The following is a 14960-nucleotide window of genomic DNA, read 5'->3' on the forward strand; positions in this document are numbered from 1 at the left end:
TCACTCCTGCTCCCTGTGTTCCTCACCATCACCCTCACTCCTGCTCCCTGTGTTCCTCACCATCACCCTCACTCCTGCTCCCTGTGTTCCTCACCATCACCCTCACTCCTGCTCCCCAGGTCCTCACCATCACCCTCACTCCTGCTCCCTGTGTTCCTCACCATCACCCTCACTCCTGCTCCCTGTGTTCCTCACCATCACCCTCACTCCTGCTCCCTGTGTTCCTCACCATCACCCTCACTCCTGCTCCCTGTGTTCTTCACCATCACCCTCACTCCTGCTCCCTGTGTTCCTCACCATCACCCTCACTCCTGCTCCCTGTGTTCCTCACCATCACCCTCACTCCTGCTCCCTGTGTTCCTCACCATCACCCTCACTCCTGCTCCCCAGGTCCTCACCATCACCCTCACTCCTGCTTCCCTGTGTTCCTCACCATCACCCTCACTCCTGCTCCCTGTATTCCTCACCATCACCCTCACTCCTGCTCCCCAGGTCCTCACCATCACCCTCACCCCTGCTCCCTGTGTTCCTCACCATCACCCTCACTCCTGCTCCCTGTGTTCCTCACCATCACCCTCACTCCTGCTCCCTGTGTTCCTCACCATCACCCTCACTCCTGCTCCCTGTGTTCCTCACCATCACCCTCACTCCTGCTCCCTGTGTTCCTCACCATCACCCTCACTCCTGCTCCCCAGGTCCTCACCATCACCCTCACTCCTGCTCCCTGTGTTCCTCACCATCACCCTCACCCCTGCTCCCTGTGTTCCTCACCATCACCCTCACTCCTGCTCCCTGTGTTCCTCACCATCACCCTCACTCCTGCTCCCTGTGTTCCTCACCATCACCCTCACTCCTGCTCCCTGTGTTCCTCACCATCACCCTCACTCCTGCTCCCTGTGTTCCTCACCATCACCCTCACTCCTGCTCCCTGTGTTCCTCATCATCACCCTCACTCCTGCTCCCTGTGTTCCTCACCATCACCCTCACTCCTGCTCCCTGTGTTCCTCACCATCACCCTCACTCCTGCTCCCTGTGTTCTTCACCATCACCCTCACTCCTGCTCCCCAGGTCCTCACCATCACCCTCACTCCTGCTCCCTGTGTTCCTCACCATCACCCTCACTCCTGCTCCCTGTATTCCTCACCATCACCCTCACTCCTGCTCCCCAGGTCCTCACCATCACCCTCACCCCTGCTCCCTGTGTTCCTCACCATCACCCTCACTCCTGCTCCCTGTGTTCTTCACCATCACCCTCACTCCTGCTCCCCAGGTCCTCACCATCACCCTCACTCCTGCTCCCTGTGTTCCTCACCATCACCCTCACTCCTGCTCCCTGTATTCCTCACCATCACCCTCACTCCTGCTCCCCAGGTCCTCACCATCACCCTCACCCCTGCTCCCTGTGTTCCTCACCATCACCCTCACTCCTGCTCCCTGTGTTCCTCACCATCACCCTCACTCCTGCTCCCTGTATTCCTCACCATCACCCTCACTCCTGCTCCCCAGGTCCTCACCATCACCCTCACCCCTGCTCCCTGTGTTCCTCACCATCACCCTCACTCCTGCTCCCTGTGTTCCTCACCATCACCCTCACTCCTGCTCCCTGTGTTCCTCACCATCACCCTCACTCCTGCTCCCTGTGTTCCTCACCATCACCCTCACTCCTGCTCCCTGTGTTCCTCACCATCACCCTCACTCCTGCTCCCCAGGTCCTCACCATCACCCTCACTCCTGCTCCCTGTGTTCCTCACCATCACCCTCACCCCTGCTCCCTGTGTTCCTCACCATCACCCTCACTCCTGCTCCCTGTGTTCCTCACCATCACCCTCACTCCTGCTCCCTGTGTTCCTCACCATCACCCTCACTCCTGCTCCCTGTGTTCCTCACCATCACCCTCACTCCTGCTCCCTGTGTTCCTCACCATCACCCTCACTCCTGCTCCCTGTGTTCCTCACCATCACCCTCACTCCTGCTCCCTGTGTTCCTCACCATCACCCTCACTCCTGCTCCCTGTGTTCCTCACCATCACCCTCACTCCTGCTCCCTGTGTTCTTCACCATCACCCTCACTCCTGCTCCCCAGGTCCTCACCATCACCCTCACTCCTGCTCCCTGTGTTCCTCACCATCACCCTCACTCCTGCTCCCTGTATTCCTCACCATCACCCTCACTCCTGCTCCCCAGGTCCTCACCATCACCCTCACCCCTGCTCCCTGTGTTCCTCACCATCACCCTCACTCCTGCTCCCTGTGTTCCTCACCATCACCCTCACTCCTGCTCCCTGTGTTCCTCACCATCACCCTCACTCCTGCTCCCTGTGTTCCTCACCATCACCCTCACTCCTGCTCCCTGTGTTCCTCACCATCACCCTCACTCCTGCTCCCTGTGTTCCTCTCCATCACCCTCACTCCTGCTCCCTGTGTTCCTCACCATCACCCTCACTCCTGCTCCCTGTGTTCCTCTCCATCACCCTCACTCCTGCTCCCTGTGTTCCTCACCATCACCCTCACTCCTGCTCCCTGTGTTCCTCACCATCACCCTCACTCCTGCTCCCCAGGTCCTCACCATCACCCTCACTCCTGCTCCCTGTGTTCCTCACCATCACCCTCACTCCTGCTCCCTGTGTTCTTCACCATCACCCTCACTCCTGCTCCCCAGGTCCTCACCATCACCCTCACTCCTGCTCCCTGTGTTCCTCACCATCACCCTCACTCCTGCTCCCTGTATTCCTCACCATCACCCTCACTCCTGCTCCCCAGGTCCTCACCATCACCCTCACTCCTGCTCCCTGTGTTCCTCACCATCACCCTCACTCCTGCTCCCTGTGTTCCTCACCATCACCCTCACTCCTGCTCCCTGTGTTCCTCACCATCACCCTCACTCCTGCTCCCCAGGTCCTCACCATCACCCTCACTCCTGCTCCCTGTGTTCCTCACCATCACCCTCACTCCTGCTCCCTGTGTTCCTCACCATCACCCTCACTCCTGCTCCCCAGGTCCTCACCATCACCCTCACTCCTGCTCCCTGTGTTCCTCACCATCACCCTCACTCCTGCTCCCTGTGTTCCTCACCATCACCCTCACTCCTGCTCCCTGTGTTCCTCACCATCACCCTCACTCCTGCTCCCTGTGTTCCTCACCATCACCCTCACTCCTGCTCCCTGTGTTCCTCACCATCACCCTCACTCCTGCTCCCCAGGTCCTCACCATCACCCTCACTCCTGCTCCCTGTGTTCCTCACCATCACCCTCACTCCTGCTCCCCAGGTCCTCACCATCACCCTCACTCCTGCTCCCTGTGGTCCTCACCATCACCCTCACTCCTGCTCCCTGTGTTCTTCACCATCACCCTCACTCCTGCTCCCTGTGTTCCTCACCATCACCCTCACTCCTGCTCCCTGTGTTCCTCACCATCACCCTCACTCCTGCTCCCTGTGTTTCTCACCATCACCCTCACTCCTGCTCCCTGTGTTCCTCACCATCACCCTCACTCCTGCTCCCTGTATTCCTCACCATCACCCTCACTCCTGCTCCCAGGTCCTCACCATCACCCTCACTCCTGCTCCCTGTGTTTCTCACCATCACCCTCACTCCTGCTCCCCAGGTCCTCACCATCACCCTCACTCCTGCTCCCTGTGTTCCTCACCATCACCCTCACTCCTGCTCCCTGTGTTCTTCACCATCACCCTCACTCCTGCTCCCTGTGTTCCTCACCATCACCCTCACTCCTGCTCCCTGTGTTCCTCACCATCACCCTCACTCCTGCTCCCTGTGTTTCTCACCATCACCCTCACTCCTGCTCCCTGTGTTCCTCACCATCACCCTCACTCCTGCTCCCTGTGTTCCTCACCATCACCCTCACTCCTGCTCCCTGTGTTCCTCTCCATCACCCTCACTCCTGCTCCCTGTGTTCCTCACCATCATCCTCACTCCTGCTCCCTGTGGTCCTCACCATCACCCTCACTCCTGCTCCCTGTATTCCTCACCATCACCCTCACTCCTGCTCCCTGTGTTCCTCACCATCATCCTCACTCCTGCTCCCCAGGTCCTCACCATCACCCTCACTCCTGCTCCCTGTGTTCCTCACCATCACCCTCACTCCTGCTCCCCAGGTCCTCACCATCACCCTCACTCCTGCTCCCTGTGTTCCTCACCATCACCCTCACTCCTGCTCCCCAGGTCCTCACCATCACCCTCACTCCTGCTCCCTGTGTTCCTCACCATCACCCTCACTCCTGCTCCCTGTGTTCCTCACCATCACCCTCACTCCTGCTCCCTGTGTTCCTCTCCATCACCCTCACTCCTGCTCCCTGTGTTCCTCACCATCACCCTCACTCCTGCTCCCCAGGTCCTCACCATCACCCTCACTCCTGCTCCCTGTGTTCCTCACCATCACCCTCACTCCTGCTCCCTGTGTTCCTCACCATCACCCTCACTCCTGCTCCCTGTGTTCCTCACCATCACCCTCACTCCTGCTCCCTGTGTTCCTCACCATCACCCTCACTCCTGCTCCCTGTGTTCCTCACCATCACCCTCACTCCTGCTCCCTGTGTTCCTCACCATCACCCTCACTCCTGCTCCCTGTGTTCCTCACCATCACCCTCACTCCTGCTCCCTGTGTTCCTCACCATCACCCTCACTCCTGCTCCCTGTGTTCCTCACCATCACCCTCACTCCTGCTCCCTGTGTTCCTCACCATCACCCTCACTCCTGCTCCCCAGGTTCTCACCATCACCCTCACTCCTGCTCCCTGTGTTCCTCACCATCACCCTCACTCCTGCTCCCTGTGTTCCTCACCATCACCCTTACTCCTGCTTCCTGTGTTCCTCACCATCACCCTCACTCCTGCTCCCTGTGTTCCTCACCATCACCCTCACTCCTGCTCCCTGTGTTCCTCACCATCACCCTCACTCCTGCTCCCCAGGTTCTCACCATCACCCTCACTCCTGCTCCCTGTGTTCCTCACCATCACCCTCACTCCTGCTTCCTGTGTTCCTCACCATCACCCTCACTCCTGCTTCCTGTGTTCCTCACCATCACCCTCACTCCTGCTCTCCGGGTCCTTACCATCATCCTTTTCCCTCTTCCTCCAGTCCTCCCTGTCCTTTCCCCTTCTCCAAGCGGTCCTCACCATCTTGCTGCTTTTTCTCCTGAGGGTTCTCTCCTAATTCTGATTCTGGTGACCTCTCTGCTGCAGTAAAGATCCCTTCGTTTGATGTGTGCCAGTGGCATAGCCTTGCTGTTTGGCTGCTCCTGCTGCCCACATGTGGGTCTTGCCTGGCCCCTACCTTACATGCTTCTCTGCGTCTGTCCCGTGCTGTGATAGGAGTAGGATTGTGGGGTCACATCTTTCCTGAGTCTCCCTGTGCACCTCACTGCTGGATTCGGGGAGTGCAGGGGCGTGGTCACTGTGAACCTCTAGGAGCCGGGTCTGGTGGACTGTTCTCCTCGGGATCCTCTCTAGAGTTCTTGAGCGCCTCATCTCTAGGCCTCCTGCTCTACCCTTTAGGCTTCCTGGGAAGCGGGTGCTGGGATTTTCTGCTTTTCTGAGCCGGGGTGTGAAAAGTCTGAGGATAACTCTCGGCACAGCACTCCTGAGACAAGCCTTCTCTTCTTCCAGCACCTCCCATGAGAGCCGCCCTGCAGCCAGCCAGAGGTACCTGCTGAAGTGGAGTGTGCCTCTAGGGCACACCGATGTGATCGAGTATGGCCCCGGCACAGGGCACCAAGGCAGGTGCCCCACCACACACGCGCCCGAGAGCCTGGCCGTGGTCCCTAATGCGAAGCCACGTGAGTGACACCATTGCTGTTCTTGCAGGTTGGGGTCCGCCGTGCCTCACCCGAACGTTCAGTGGTGGGTCTGGTGGGACAGCTGTCCAGAATGCTTCTGCTGTGCCCCTGAACTTGTCTCACCTGTAGTGCAGCCTCCTGCCGTGCAAGCCATGGCCACCTGGAGGTGCACTTGGCCACCCCAGCTGGGACTCAGGTCGCCCTCCCATGAAGCCCGTGAGCACGGGGGCTTCATCTCCTGATGGGCACGAATTGCAGGCAGCAGGACTCTCAGGTCAGACCTGCTCCTGTGGCCGCTGTGCGCACTCTGGCTGTGGCCAGCATCTTAGTTCTTGTGCCTGGGTTTCCCTGTGACGTTAGTGCTTGTCTGTGAACTTGTCCAAGTGAGCTGTGGCGGGATGACTGGAGGCTGTGGAAACGTCCGGCATCATGCCTAGTTGGATTGTTCTTACTAAACGTCGTTCATGCTGTGGATTTTGACCCGAGTTCCAAAGTCATTCTTTCCTCCTCCTCCTTTTAAAAATTAAAGCAAGGCTAGGTTTATTCACTTGTTGGCCTCTGCCCCTGGACTGAGGAGCCATTAGAACACAGAGCCTGAGAACTTTGCGAAGACCCCTTAGATGTCAGCTGAGCCTTAACCTCTCAGGGTCAGTCCCTGTGCACAGGTTCCAGAGCCCGAGAGCCACTGAGAGGCCGCACATTGATGGGCGTGGGAGTGATGGCCCCAGGCCTGATTGGCTGTCCCCTCATGTCGTTTGTTGGTCATCTGCCTAGTGGGCTGCTCTGGGAGTGTTACTAGAGTTGCCAGTCCCCTGAGGTGCTGGCTCTCAGGTGACATGCACACAGAGAGGTGGTGAGCAGAAGAAGGAGGACCAGGGAGGAAGAGAGTGCGGGGGGATCCTTTTCAGATTGGCATGACTCATTAGCATTTATTCAGGGGCAAATTGAATATCGTAAAACAGTCTTTAAAATCATTTAAAATTATTTAGAAATATCGAAGTTATTCATGTCTGTTTTGTGAACATTTTAGAATGCGTTTGTGCCTGGCACAGTGGCACATGCCTGTTATCCCAGTGACTTGGGAGGCTGAGGCAGGAGGATCACAGGTTCAAGGCCAGCTTCAGCAACTAAGCAAGGCCCTAAGCAACTTTGTGAGACCCTATGTCAAAATAAGAATGAAAAGGGCTGGGGATATGGCTCGGTGGTTAAGTGCCCTTGGGTTTAGTCCTGGTTACCAAAAATAAACACCCAAGATCCCTGTTTGTAACTGAGCTCGCCTCATTGTGCTTGAATAGCTCAAGCTGGCTGTGATTGGAGATAGCGCAGTCCGGCCCCTCCTTCCGTTTCCTTGCTCACCTTCGTGGTATGACCTGTGCTGACCTCGGGACAGGGGAGGGCCACCAGGGTCAAGGGCACAAAGCAGCTGATTCAGTCAGTCTTTCTAAACCCTGGGGAGGAAGGGCCTGGGACGTGTCGTCTTGCATTTGATTCCCAGAGTCGCCGTGAGTCTTCCTTCCTCCACCACGCACGGTGTGAGCAGAGCACTGAGTGTGGGGTCGCCCTCGCGTCCCCCAGGACTGGTGGAGCCCTCCTGTCCCCCTGGGATGTGGTGGGGCCCTCGCTGTCCCCCCAGGGCGTGGTGGAGCCCTCCTGTCCCCCTGGGACGTGGTGGGGCCCTCACTAACCCCCAGGACGTGGTGGAGCCCTCACTGTCCCCCAGGACGTGGTGGGGCCCTCAGTGTCCCTCCAGGACGTGGTGGGGCCCTCACTGTCCCCCTGGAACGTGGTGGAGCCCTCGCTGTCCCCCCAGGACGTGGTGGGGCCCTCACTGTCCCCCAGGACGTGGTGGAGCCCTCAATGTCCCTCCAGGACGTGGTGGGGCCCTCAGTGTCCCTCCAGGACGTGGTGGGGCCCTCACTGTCCCCCAGGACGTGGTGGAGCCCTCACCAACCCCCAGGACGTGGTAGAGCCCTCCTGTCCTTCTGGGACGTGGTGGAGCCCTCCTGTCCTTCTGGGACGTGGTGGAGCCCTCCTGTCCCCCAGGACGTGGTAGAGCCCTCCTGTCCTTCTGGGACGTGGTGGAGCCCTCCTGTCCCCCAGGACGTGGTGGAGCCCTCCTGTCCCCCAGGACGTGGTAGAGCCCTCGCTGTCCTTCTGGGATGTGGTGGAGCCCTCACTAACCCCCAGGACATGGTGGAGCCCTCGCTGTCCCCCCAGGACGTGGTGGAGCTCTCCTGTCCCCCTGGGACGTGGTAGAGCCCTCGCTGTCCCCCTGGGATACGGCAGAGCCCTCGCTGTCCCCCTGGGATGTGGCGGGAGCCATCCGGAGCCCTCGCTGTCCCCCTGGGATACGGCAGAGCCCTCGCTGTCCCCCTGGGATGTGGCGGGAGCCATCCGGAGCCCTCGCTGTCGTCATGAAGTCCCTCCCAGGCCCCTCAGCCCTGGAAGCCCTCCTGGTGAGGCTGAGCTGGACGATTCCCAACGTTCACGTGGGAGAGGGCCGGCTTCCTCTTGCTGCGTGTGGTGCTTCACTTACACGGGTCCCTCCGAGTCCCTCCACGTCCTCATGGGCAGCATGTCCCTTCATCTTTGGGACTTTTTCCTTTGGCTGTTATCCTGTCAGTGGACTCCTGGGTCGTCCACGTCCTGGCTGTCGTGATGCTATGCCGTGGACACGGGAGTTGGGTGTCTCCTCAAGATGCCGTTCCTTCTCCTCAGGTGCGTGGCTGGTGGGGGACCCTGGCTCCGGTGAGGACCCTTCATGCTGGGTTCCACCTTCCCTCCAGCAGGGTGCAGGCCCCCCTTTCCTGCCACACATGGTGGTTGCACCCTGACGGTGCGTGCGTGCCTCTGTGGTCTTGGTCTTGCGTAGGTCTCACTGCTTAGCAACCAGTTTCCTTGGTGGTAATGATGTTAGGAACTCTTCATGTCCCTTTTGGCCAAATTTTAAAAGTCTTAACAAATCAGTTGAAATTTGTTGCTTCTGTGTGGCTTCTTCAGACCTCAGAGTGTCCTGCCGCCCTGCGTCTGGGGATGCGGTCAGTGGCCAACACGTTTGCCGGCAGAGCGAGTGCTGGGATCCTGGTCTATCCAGATTCACACAGAATGGAGGGGGACTGCGGCTGGTCAGGAGGCGAGGGGTCCTGTGGTGTCAGAGCTGTAACATGGACGCATCATGCCCAGCTGCAGCCCTGGAGTTGGCCCCCTCTGTCTGCACAAGGACCTCAGCCCTTTCCTGGGTCTTGCTCCTTCAGGGCGACAGCTCCAGTCCACGCTCTGTCCCCCCTCTGGTCCCTTACTGTCTCGTTCTGAATCATCTTGAGAGGCCAGTTAGGAGTTCTTGTTCTCACTGCACGTTCAGGTGACAGTTCTCCTGTTTGAATGGCTCTGTTCTGGGACATTCTGCTTTGGAAGGCCTTGGTTGTTTGGTGTTGCAGACAGAGCGTAGGTCTCCCTGCCTAGCAACCAGCGCTGGGGGAGCTGCTCCAGCCCTGCAGTCCCAGGAAGACTGCCCGAGCTGCCTCTGTCATGCAGGGCTGGTCTCCTGAGTCCTTGGACTCTGCTCCTAGCAGAGGCTCGAAGCTGCTCACCTTGATCCTCCAGAGACCCATGGACTGGCTCCAGCTTCCTGAATTCCAGAAGTCATTTTGTGAACTGTGGTGCATTTTTTTCTGGGTGATTTACAAGTCTCACTGCTTCCTGGATTGCAGCTTGTGATGGGGGAGAGAAAGACTCTGAACCAGCCATGGTGCAGTTCCATGGAGGTGACCGTCACTCCCCACGTGGGAAGTGGGGCTCTGAGAAGATGCTTTCCCTGTTGCCAGGAGCAACGTGACTCTGGGTGAGTTCTGTTCAGGCGGATCTTCACTGCCCGGTTCATTTCCAATAAATAGGTGACGGAACACTCCCAGCTTACAAGGTGCTAAGTGGGGGTCCTGTGGGGGAAGAGGAATGCTGACCTTGCCCCCTGGGGCCTCTCCGCCAGGCCAGGTTCCTGGAGAACGGCTGTGGAGACCTTCCACCAGCCTGTAAACCTTCCAGCCAGATGGCCCGAAATGGTGGAAGAATAATAATAATAATAGTGCACTTTAAGCATATTTTAAAGGGAACACTCATTTGCCTGTGCAAATATCGATCATTTCGTTTTGTAACTTTCCTATCATTCTGTGGTCAGTTATATAAGCCTTAAAAATGAGAGTGCAGCATAATAGACAAAGATTACTTAGTCATTCCAATCTGTGTGGCCTTTGTCAAAATTCAGCACACATTCACGATTAAAACAAACAAACACTGGAGAGACCAGGACAGAGGAACCTGCCTCAGCATCCTGAAGGTGATGTGTGGAGACCCAAAGCCAGCCTCGTAGCGGATGGAAACGGAGAGCACTCCTCTAGTCTGGAACAAGACGAGGGTGTCCCCTCTCTCCACTGCTGTCCAGTTAGTGCTAGAAATTCTACCCGAGGAGGCAAGAGAGGAAAAGGGACAAGGTGGGAGAGGAGGAAGGCAACGGATCACTGTTTGAGAAGATAAGATCATACACTGAAGAGATCCCCAAGCTCCACCACTAGACGGCTAGAGCGGATTGGTGTCCTGGACAGGCAGGGCCAATATTGTTAAAATGGCCTCCCACCAAGTAATAGGCAGACTCAGTGCAAACCCATCCACATACCACAGAACTAGGAAAAACAGCTCTCAAGTTCACTTAGAGGGATAAAAGACCCAGAATAGCCAAAGCAATTCTAAGCCAAAAAAGAATGCTGGAGGGGCTGAGGATGTGGCTCAAGTGGTAACGCGCTCGCCTGGCATGCGCGGGGCGCTGGGTTCGATCCTCAACACCACATAAAAATAAAATAAAGATGTTGTGTCCACCGAAAACTGAAAAATAAATATTTAAAAAAAAAAAAAAAGAATGCTGGAGGGCTCACAGTTTCTGACTTTAGATCATAGTACAAAATCATAGTCACAAAACTGCACGGTAAGGTGTAAAAACAGACACCTGGACCAACAGTACAAAATAGCAGACAGACAGACCCACACATCTGGTCCTTGACAAAGCTGCCAAAACATGCCCTGGAGAAAAGACGCCTCTCTGACAAACGGTGCCGGGACAACTGCCACCCATACGTAGAAGAGGGAGACTAGGTCCCTCTCGCCCTGTACCAAAGTCACAGTGGACCAAGGACCTCAGAATTAGACCAGAAACTACGTGACTCCTAGAAGAAAATGCAGTGACTTTCCAAATAGGACCCTAAGCCCAGGTGATGATACCAAGAGTTGATGATTAAACTGACCATCAAATTAAGATGCTTCTGAAGAGCAAGGAAACAATCAGGAATGTGAAGAGAGAACCACAGAATGGGGGAACATTTTTGCTACCTACTTTTCCAACAGAAGATTAATAACCAGAATATATAAAGAACTCAAAAAATTAACATCAGAAACCCAAATAACTCAATTAGTAAACAGGCAAAAGAACTAAACAAACACTTCTTAAAAAAGAAATACAAAAGGCCAACAAATACATGGAAAAATGTTCATCATTAGGAATTGGGGAAATGCAAATCAGAGCCACCCAGAGATTTCCTCCCTCACAGTCAGAACGGAGTTATCTAGACACAGACACTAGTAAGGCTGGAGAGGACGTGGATGAAAAGGAACACTTTTGCACTATTGCTGAGATTGTATGGGAATTGTATGGAGGTTTCTTAAAAGACAAGGCGTGGAACCACCATGTGACCCAGCTCTACCTCTTCTCGGTATTTATCCTGAAGAATTAAAGCCATCTGACTACAGTGATACAGGCACATCCATGTTTATGGCAGCCCAGTTGACAATGGCCACACCGTGGGACTGTCAACATAGGTGTCTGTCAATGGATGGATGGTTAAAGAAAACGTGGTGTATATATACACAACAGAGTTCTATGTATCCATAAAGAAGAATGAAGTCCTGCCATTTGCAGGAGAATGGATGGAACTTGAGAGCATTATGTTAAGTGAAACAACCAACCTCAGGTCAGGGGCCATATGTTTTCTCACATGTAGAAGCTAGAGAGGAAAGAGGGAACAAGGGGCGTGGGGGTCTCAGGAAAACCAAAGGAGAGCAGTAGGGGAAGAGCACGGGGGGTGGCAGGTGGGGAGGGAGGGGGAAGTACTGGGGAATGGCATTGCTCAAATTACACTGTCACAACATGTGACAACAAATGACACCGTCATGTACAGTCATAAAGCTCCAGTAAAGGGTACGAAGGAAAAGAGGGGCACGGGCCCGAGGAAAGGTGGCCATACCTGAGGACGCACGGGGCACGTGCACCTGGGCGGGCACTGTTCCCGCTGTGGCAGTGGCGCAGACCTGAGAGTGCAGGACCCGGCGGGCAGCACGTCCAGGGGGCCTGCTCGCCCTGGCAGTGGGCCTGAAGAGGCATGGCGTTCCAGGAAGCATCCGCCTCCCCTTTGCAGAGGGGTCAGTCTTTAGTGCCCACCCTCACTCCAGTCTTCTAAAAGTGCAGGACACTTCTGCAGTGTGATGGGATCTGTGGGGGACCGGGAGATGGGGGTCACTAACCCCAGGCTGGAAGAGGTGGACTTGTGCTGCCTTGGGAGGTGCCACAGGAGAGACTCTGAAAACTCCCAGGAGACACAGAAACCTGTTGGGGCGCAGCGCGTGGAGGGGATAGACCCGAGAGCCCACCAGAGGACATGCACCAGCAGGGCGGAGGTGGAGTGGGCCCTGGCCCTTCCACGGCAGGAGGGAAGGGGCCAGTGTGTGGGGACCCAGGCCGTTCTCCCGAGACCGCCCAGGGCTGGGGGCCTTGGTTTCCCCCCTTGCCTGACTGCAGAGACTCCAGCGTCTGACCCCGGCTTCTGCCCTGCACAGCAGTGTGCCTTGCTCTGCTGCCACTAAAGACCTGTGACTGTCCTCACCTGGGGACGGGTGGCTGAGTCTGGGCTTGATGGAAAGCTGGGCAGGCTGCTGCAGGCCCTGTGTCGGGGGCGTGGAGTCGCCCAGCCCCAGTCACCCTGCAGGCTGCACCTGTGAGGAGAGATGTGGCCTGAGCCCGGCTCCTCCTCCCGGGAGCCGTGTGCTTTGAGGGAGTCTTAGGGAGGGGCCAGCCTCCGTGGGGGGCTTTCATGTCCCGTGAACAGCTGGACCTCACGCGGGTGTGGTCAGGAAGCCGGTTTCAGTGGGCGGTTGCCCTTCGTAGCGGGGTGTGTGGCTGGAGGGAGGGTTCCTCGACCATCCCCCTGTTTTAGCAGCTGTTTCGCTGGGTGACTAGAAGATCGGCCATAACAATTTTAGGAAAAGTTTATTGAGGGATTCACGGTTTCAGAGGTGTCGATCCACAGACAGCAGACCCCATTCCACGGGGCTCAAAAGAGGCTGAAGACTGGAGGAGGAGTGTGGGGAGGGCAGCTCCCATGATGGTCAGGAAGCAGGCTCCACCCACAGCCACACCCAGGGCCTCCTGCAGCCACACCACACCTCCTCCTCACCAGCTAGTCCCACCAGGGACTGAATCCTGACTGGGCGGAGGCTCTCAGCCTGGTGCTTGCTCCTGGGGACCGTCCTGCATTGCCTCACCTGTGGGCTTTGGGGGACAGCCTCAGGGATGTCCCATGGTGTGAATGACCTCCATGAAGCTCCTGCAGACTCGGCAGTTCCCTGGGTGGCCCTTACGCTCCACCCCTGCTCACATAGGGCACCTCTACCCAGCAGGGACTCCTGGTGGCCCCGCTGGCCCTGGAAGCACGTCCTCCCGTCAGCAGGCATCGGGCTGGCCAGGATGACCCAGAACGCCTTCGGGTGTGGTGGTCCTGGTGACTTCTTTTCACAGTAGGGTTGTGAAGGACCAGAGTCCAGTGTGGGCACCGCTTGCTGACTCCACACCTGGGTCAGGAGCTGCACTGAAGCCTGCCTGCCCTCCCGGGTTGGTAAGTGCCACCGCAGAGCCAGGCTGCCACCTTCTCTGTCTGCTAGTGGCTTGTGACGCCTTGTCCCAGTTGGAGTTTTTCAGAACACAGGTCCACAGGGAGCCCGGCAGACTTCCTGTGACCAGGAGCTCTACCTGGTTTCCTGTCCGTCACTGGCCATCTCCTGTCACTGCTCTGTGTGCAGAGCCTTGAGCTCCCCTCTTCTGGTCATCCATAGGCTCTTCACCTTCTGTGCCGTAGAGCGCGAGCACCCAGCACGTCTGCCGCTGCTGGGTGCCCGCGGTCCCCCTCCGCTTCCCAGCCCCTAGTCATCCTGGTCTCTGCTCAGTGTCCGCGTGGGAGGGACCCGGCGGTGCTTGTCTCTCTGTGGCGTCCTCGGTGCCATCCAGGTTGTGGGAGTGACAGCTGTCGAGTCAGAGCTGAGTACTGCTGCGTGGCGAAGCGCACCGCAGGCCGTCCACCCCCTGCCACGGCCCCTCGGCTGGCTGTGGGGTGCTGTGGGGTGCGGCAGTGCGCGGGGCGCTGTGCTGGGTGTCCCTTTGCAGATTGCCCTCCATTGCATGCCCAGGGGGTCGCAGGGGCTGTGGCAGCACTGTCCTTGGTTTCTGGGACCTGCCTGTGCCCTGTCCTCCCCACGGCTGCCCTGACCCACGTTCCAGCAGCAGCGTGAGAGCTCGCCCCGGCACTCTGACCAGCAGCCGCTGTCGTCTGTGTTTTGGGAACAGCCATCCCGACTACGGTGAGGCAGGGTCTCACCACGGCGTGATCGCATCTCCCTGATGATGAGTGATGCTGAGGATTTTATTATATATTGTTTTCTTCTTCTGAGAAACATTTATATAGACCATTTGCCCATTTTTTAAAGTTGTTTTCACATGTGTTGTTAGTCGTTGATGGACCTTTATTTCATTCATTTATTCACATGTGGTGCTGAGAATCGAGCCCAGTGCCTCACACATGCTAGGCAGGTGCTCCACCACTGAGCCCAGCCCCATCCTTTGCCCATTTTTAATTGGTGATTGGGTGGTTCTATTTTGATTCCTTATGTATTCTGGATATCAAACCTTGGTCAGATGAGTATTTCACGTGCATTTTCCCCTAATTCTGTAGTACTATGGTGGAATCTGGAATGTCCCCAAAGGGGACAATGTCCCCTTGGTCCCCAGTGCAGCAGTGTCCAGAGGCGAGCCTTGGGAACGTCACGGGGCTCTGACCTCACCGGGGGCCTGGTCCATTGGAGGG

The 14960-nt window shown here is 57.0% G+C and overlaps 1 protein-coding gene across 1 annotated transcript in view; it reads left to right on the forward strand.

The window, feature by feature from the left end:
- The window catches only part of Arhgef10 (Rho guanine nucleotide exchange factor 10), a 43724-nt gene that overhangs the window by 1419 nt on the left and 27345 nt on the right, over positions 1-14960 (forward strand). Inside the window, exon 2 of the mRNA XM_077109221.1 lies at positions 5618-5787. Coding sequence (XP_076965336.1) covers positions 5618-5787 — 170 coding nt within the window. The remainder of the gene's footprint in view (positions 1-5617; positions 5788-14960) is intronic.

Source organism: Callospermophilus lateralis, chromosome 4, assembly GCF_048772815.1.
Source record: "Callospermophilus lateralis isolate mCalLat2 chromosome 4, mCalLat2.hap1, whole genome shotgun sequence".
Taxonomy (NCBI): domain Eukaryota; kingdom Metazoa; phylum Chordata; class Mammalia; order Rodentia; family Sciuridae; genus Callospermophilus; species Callospermophilus lateralis.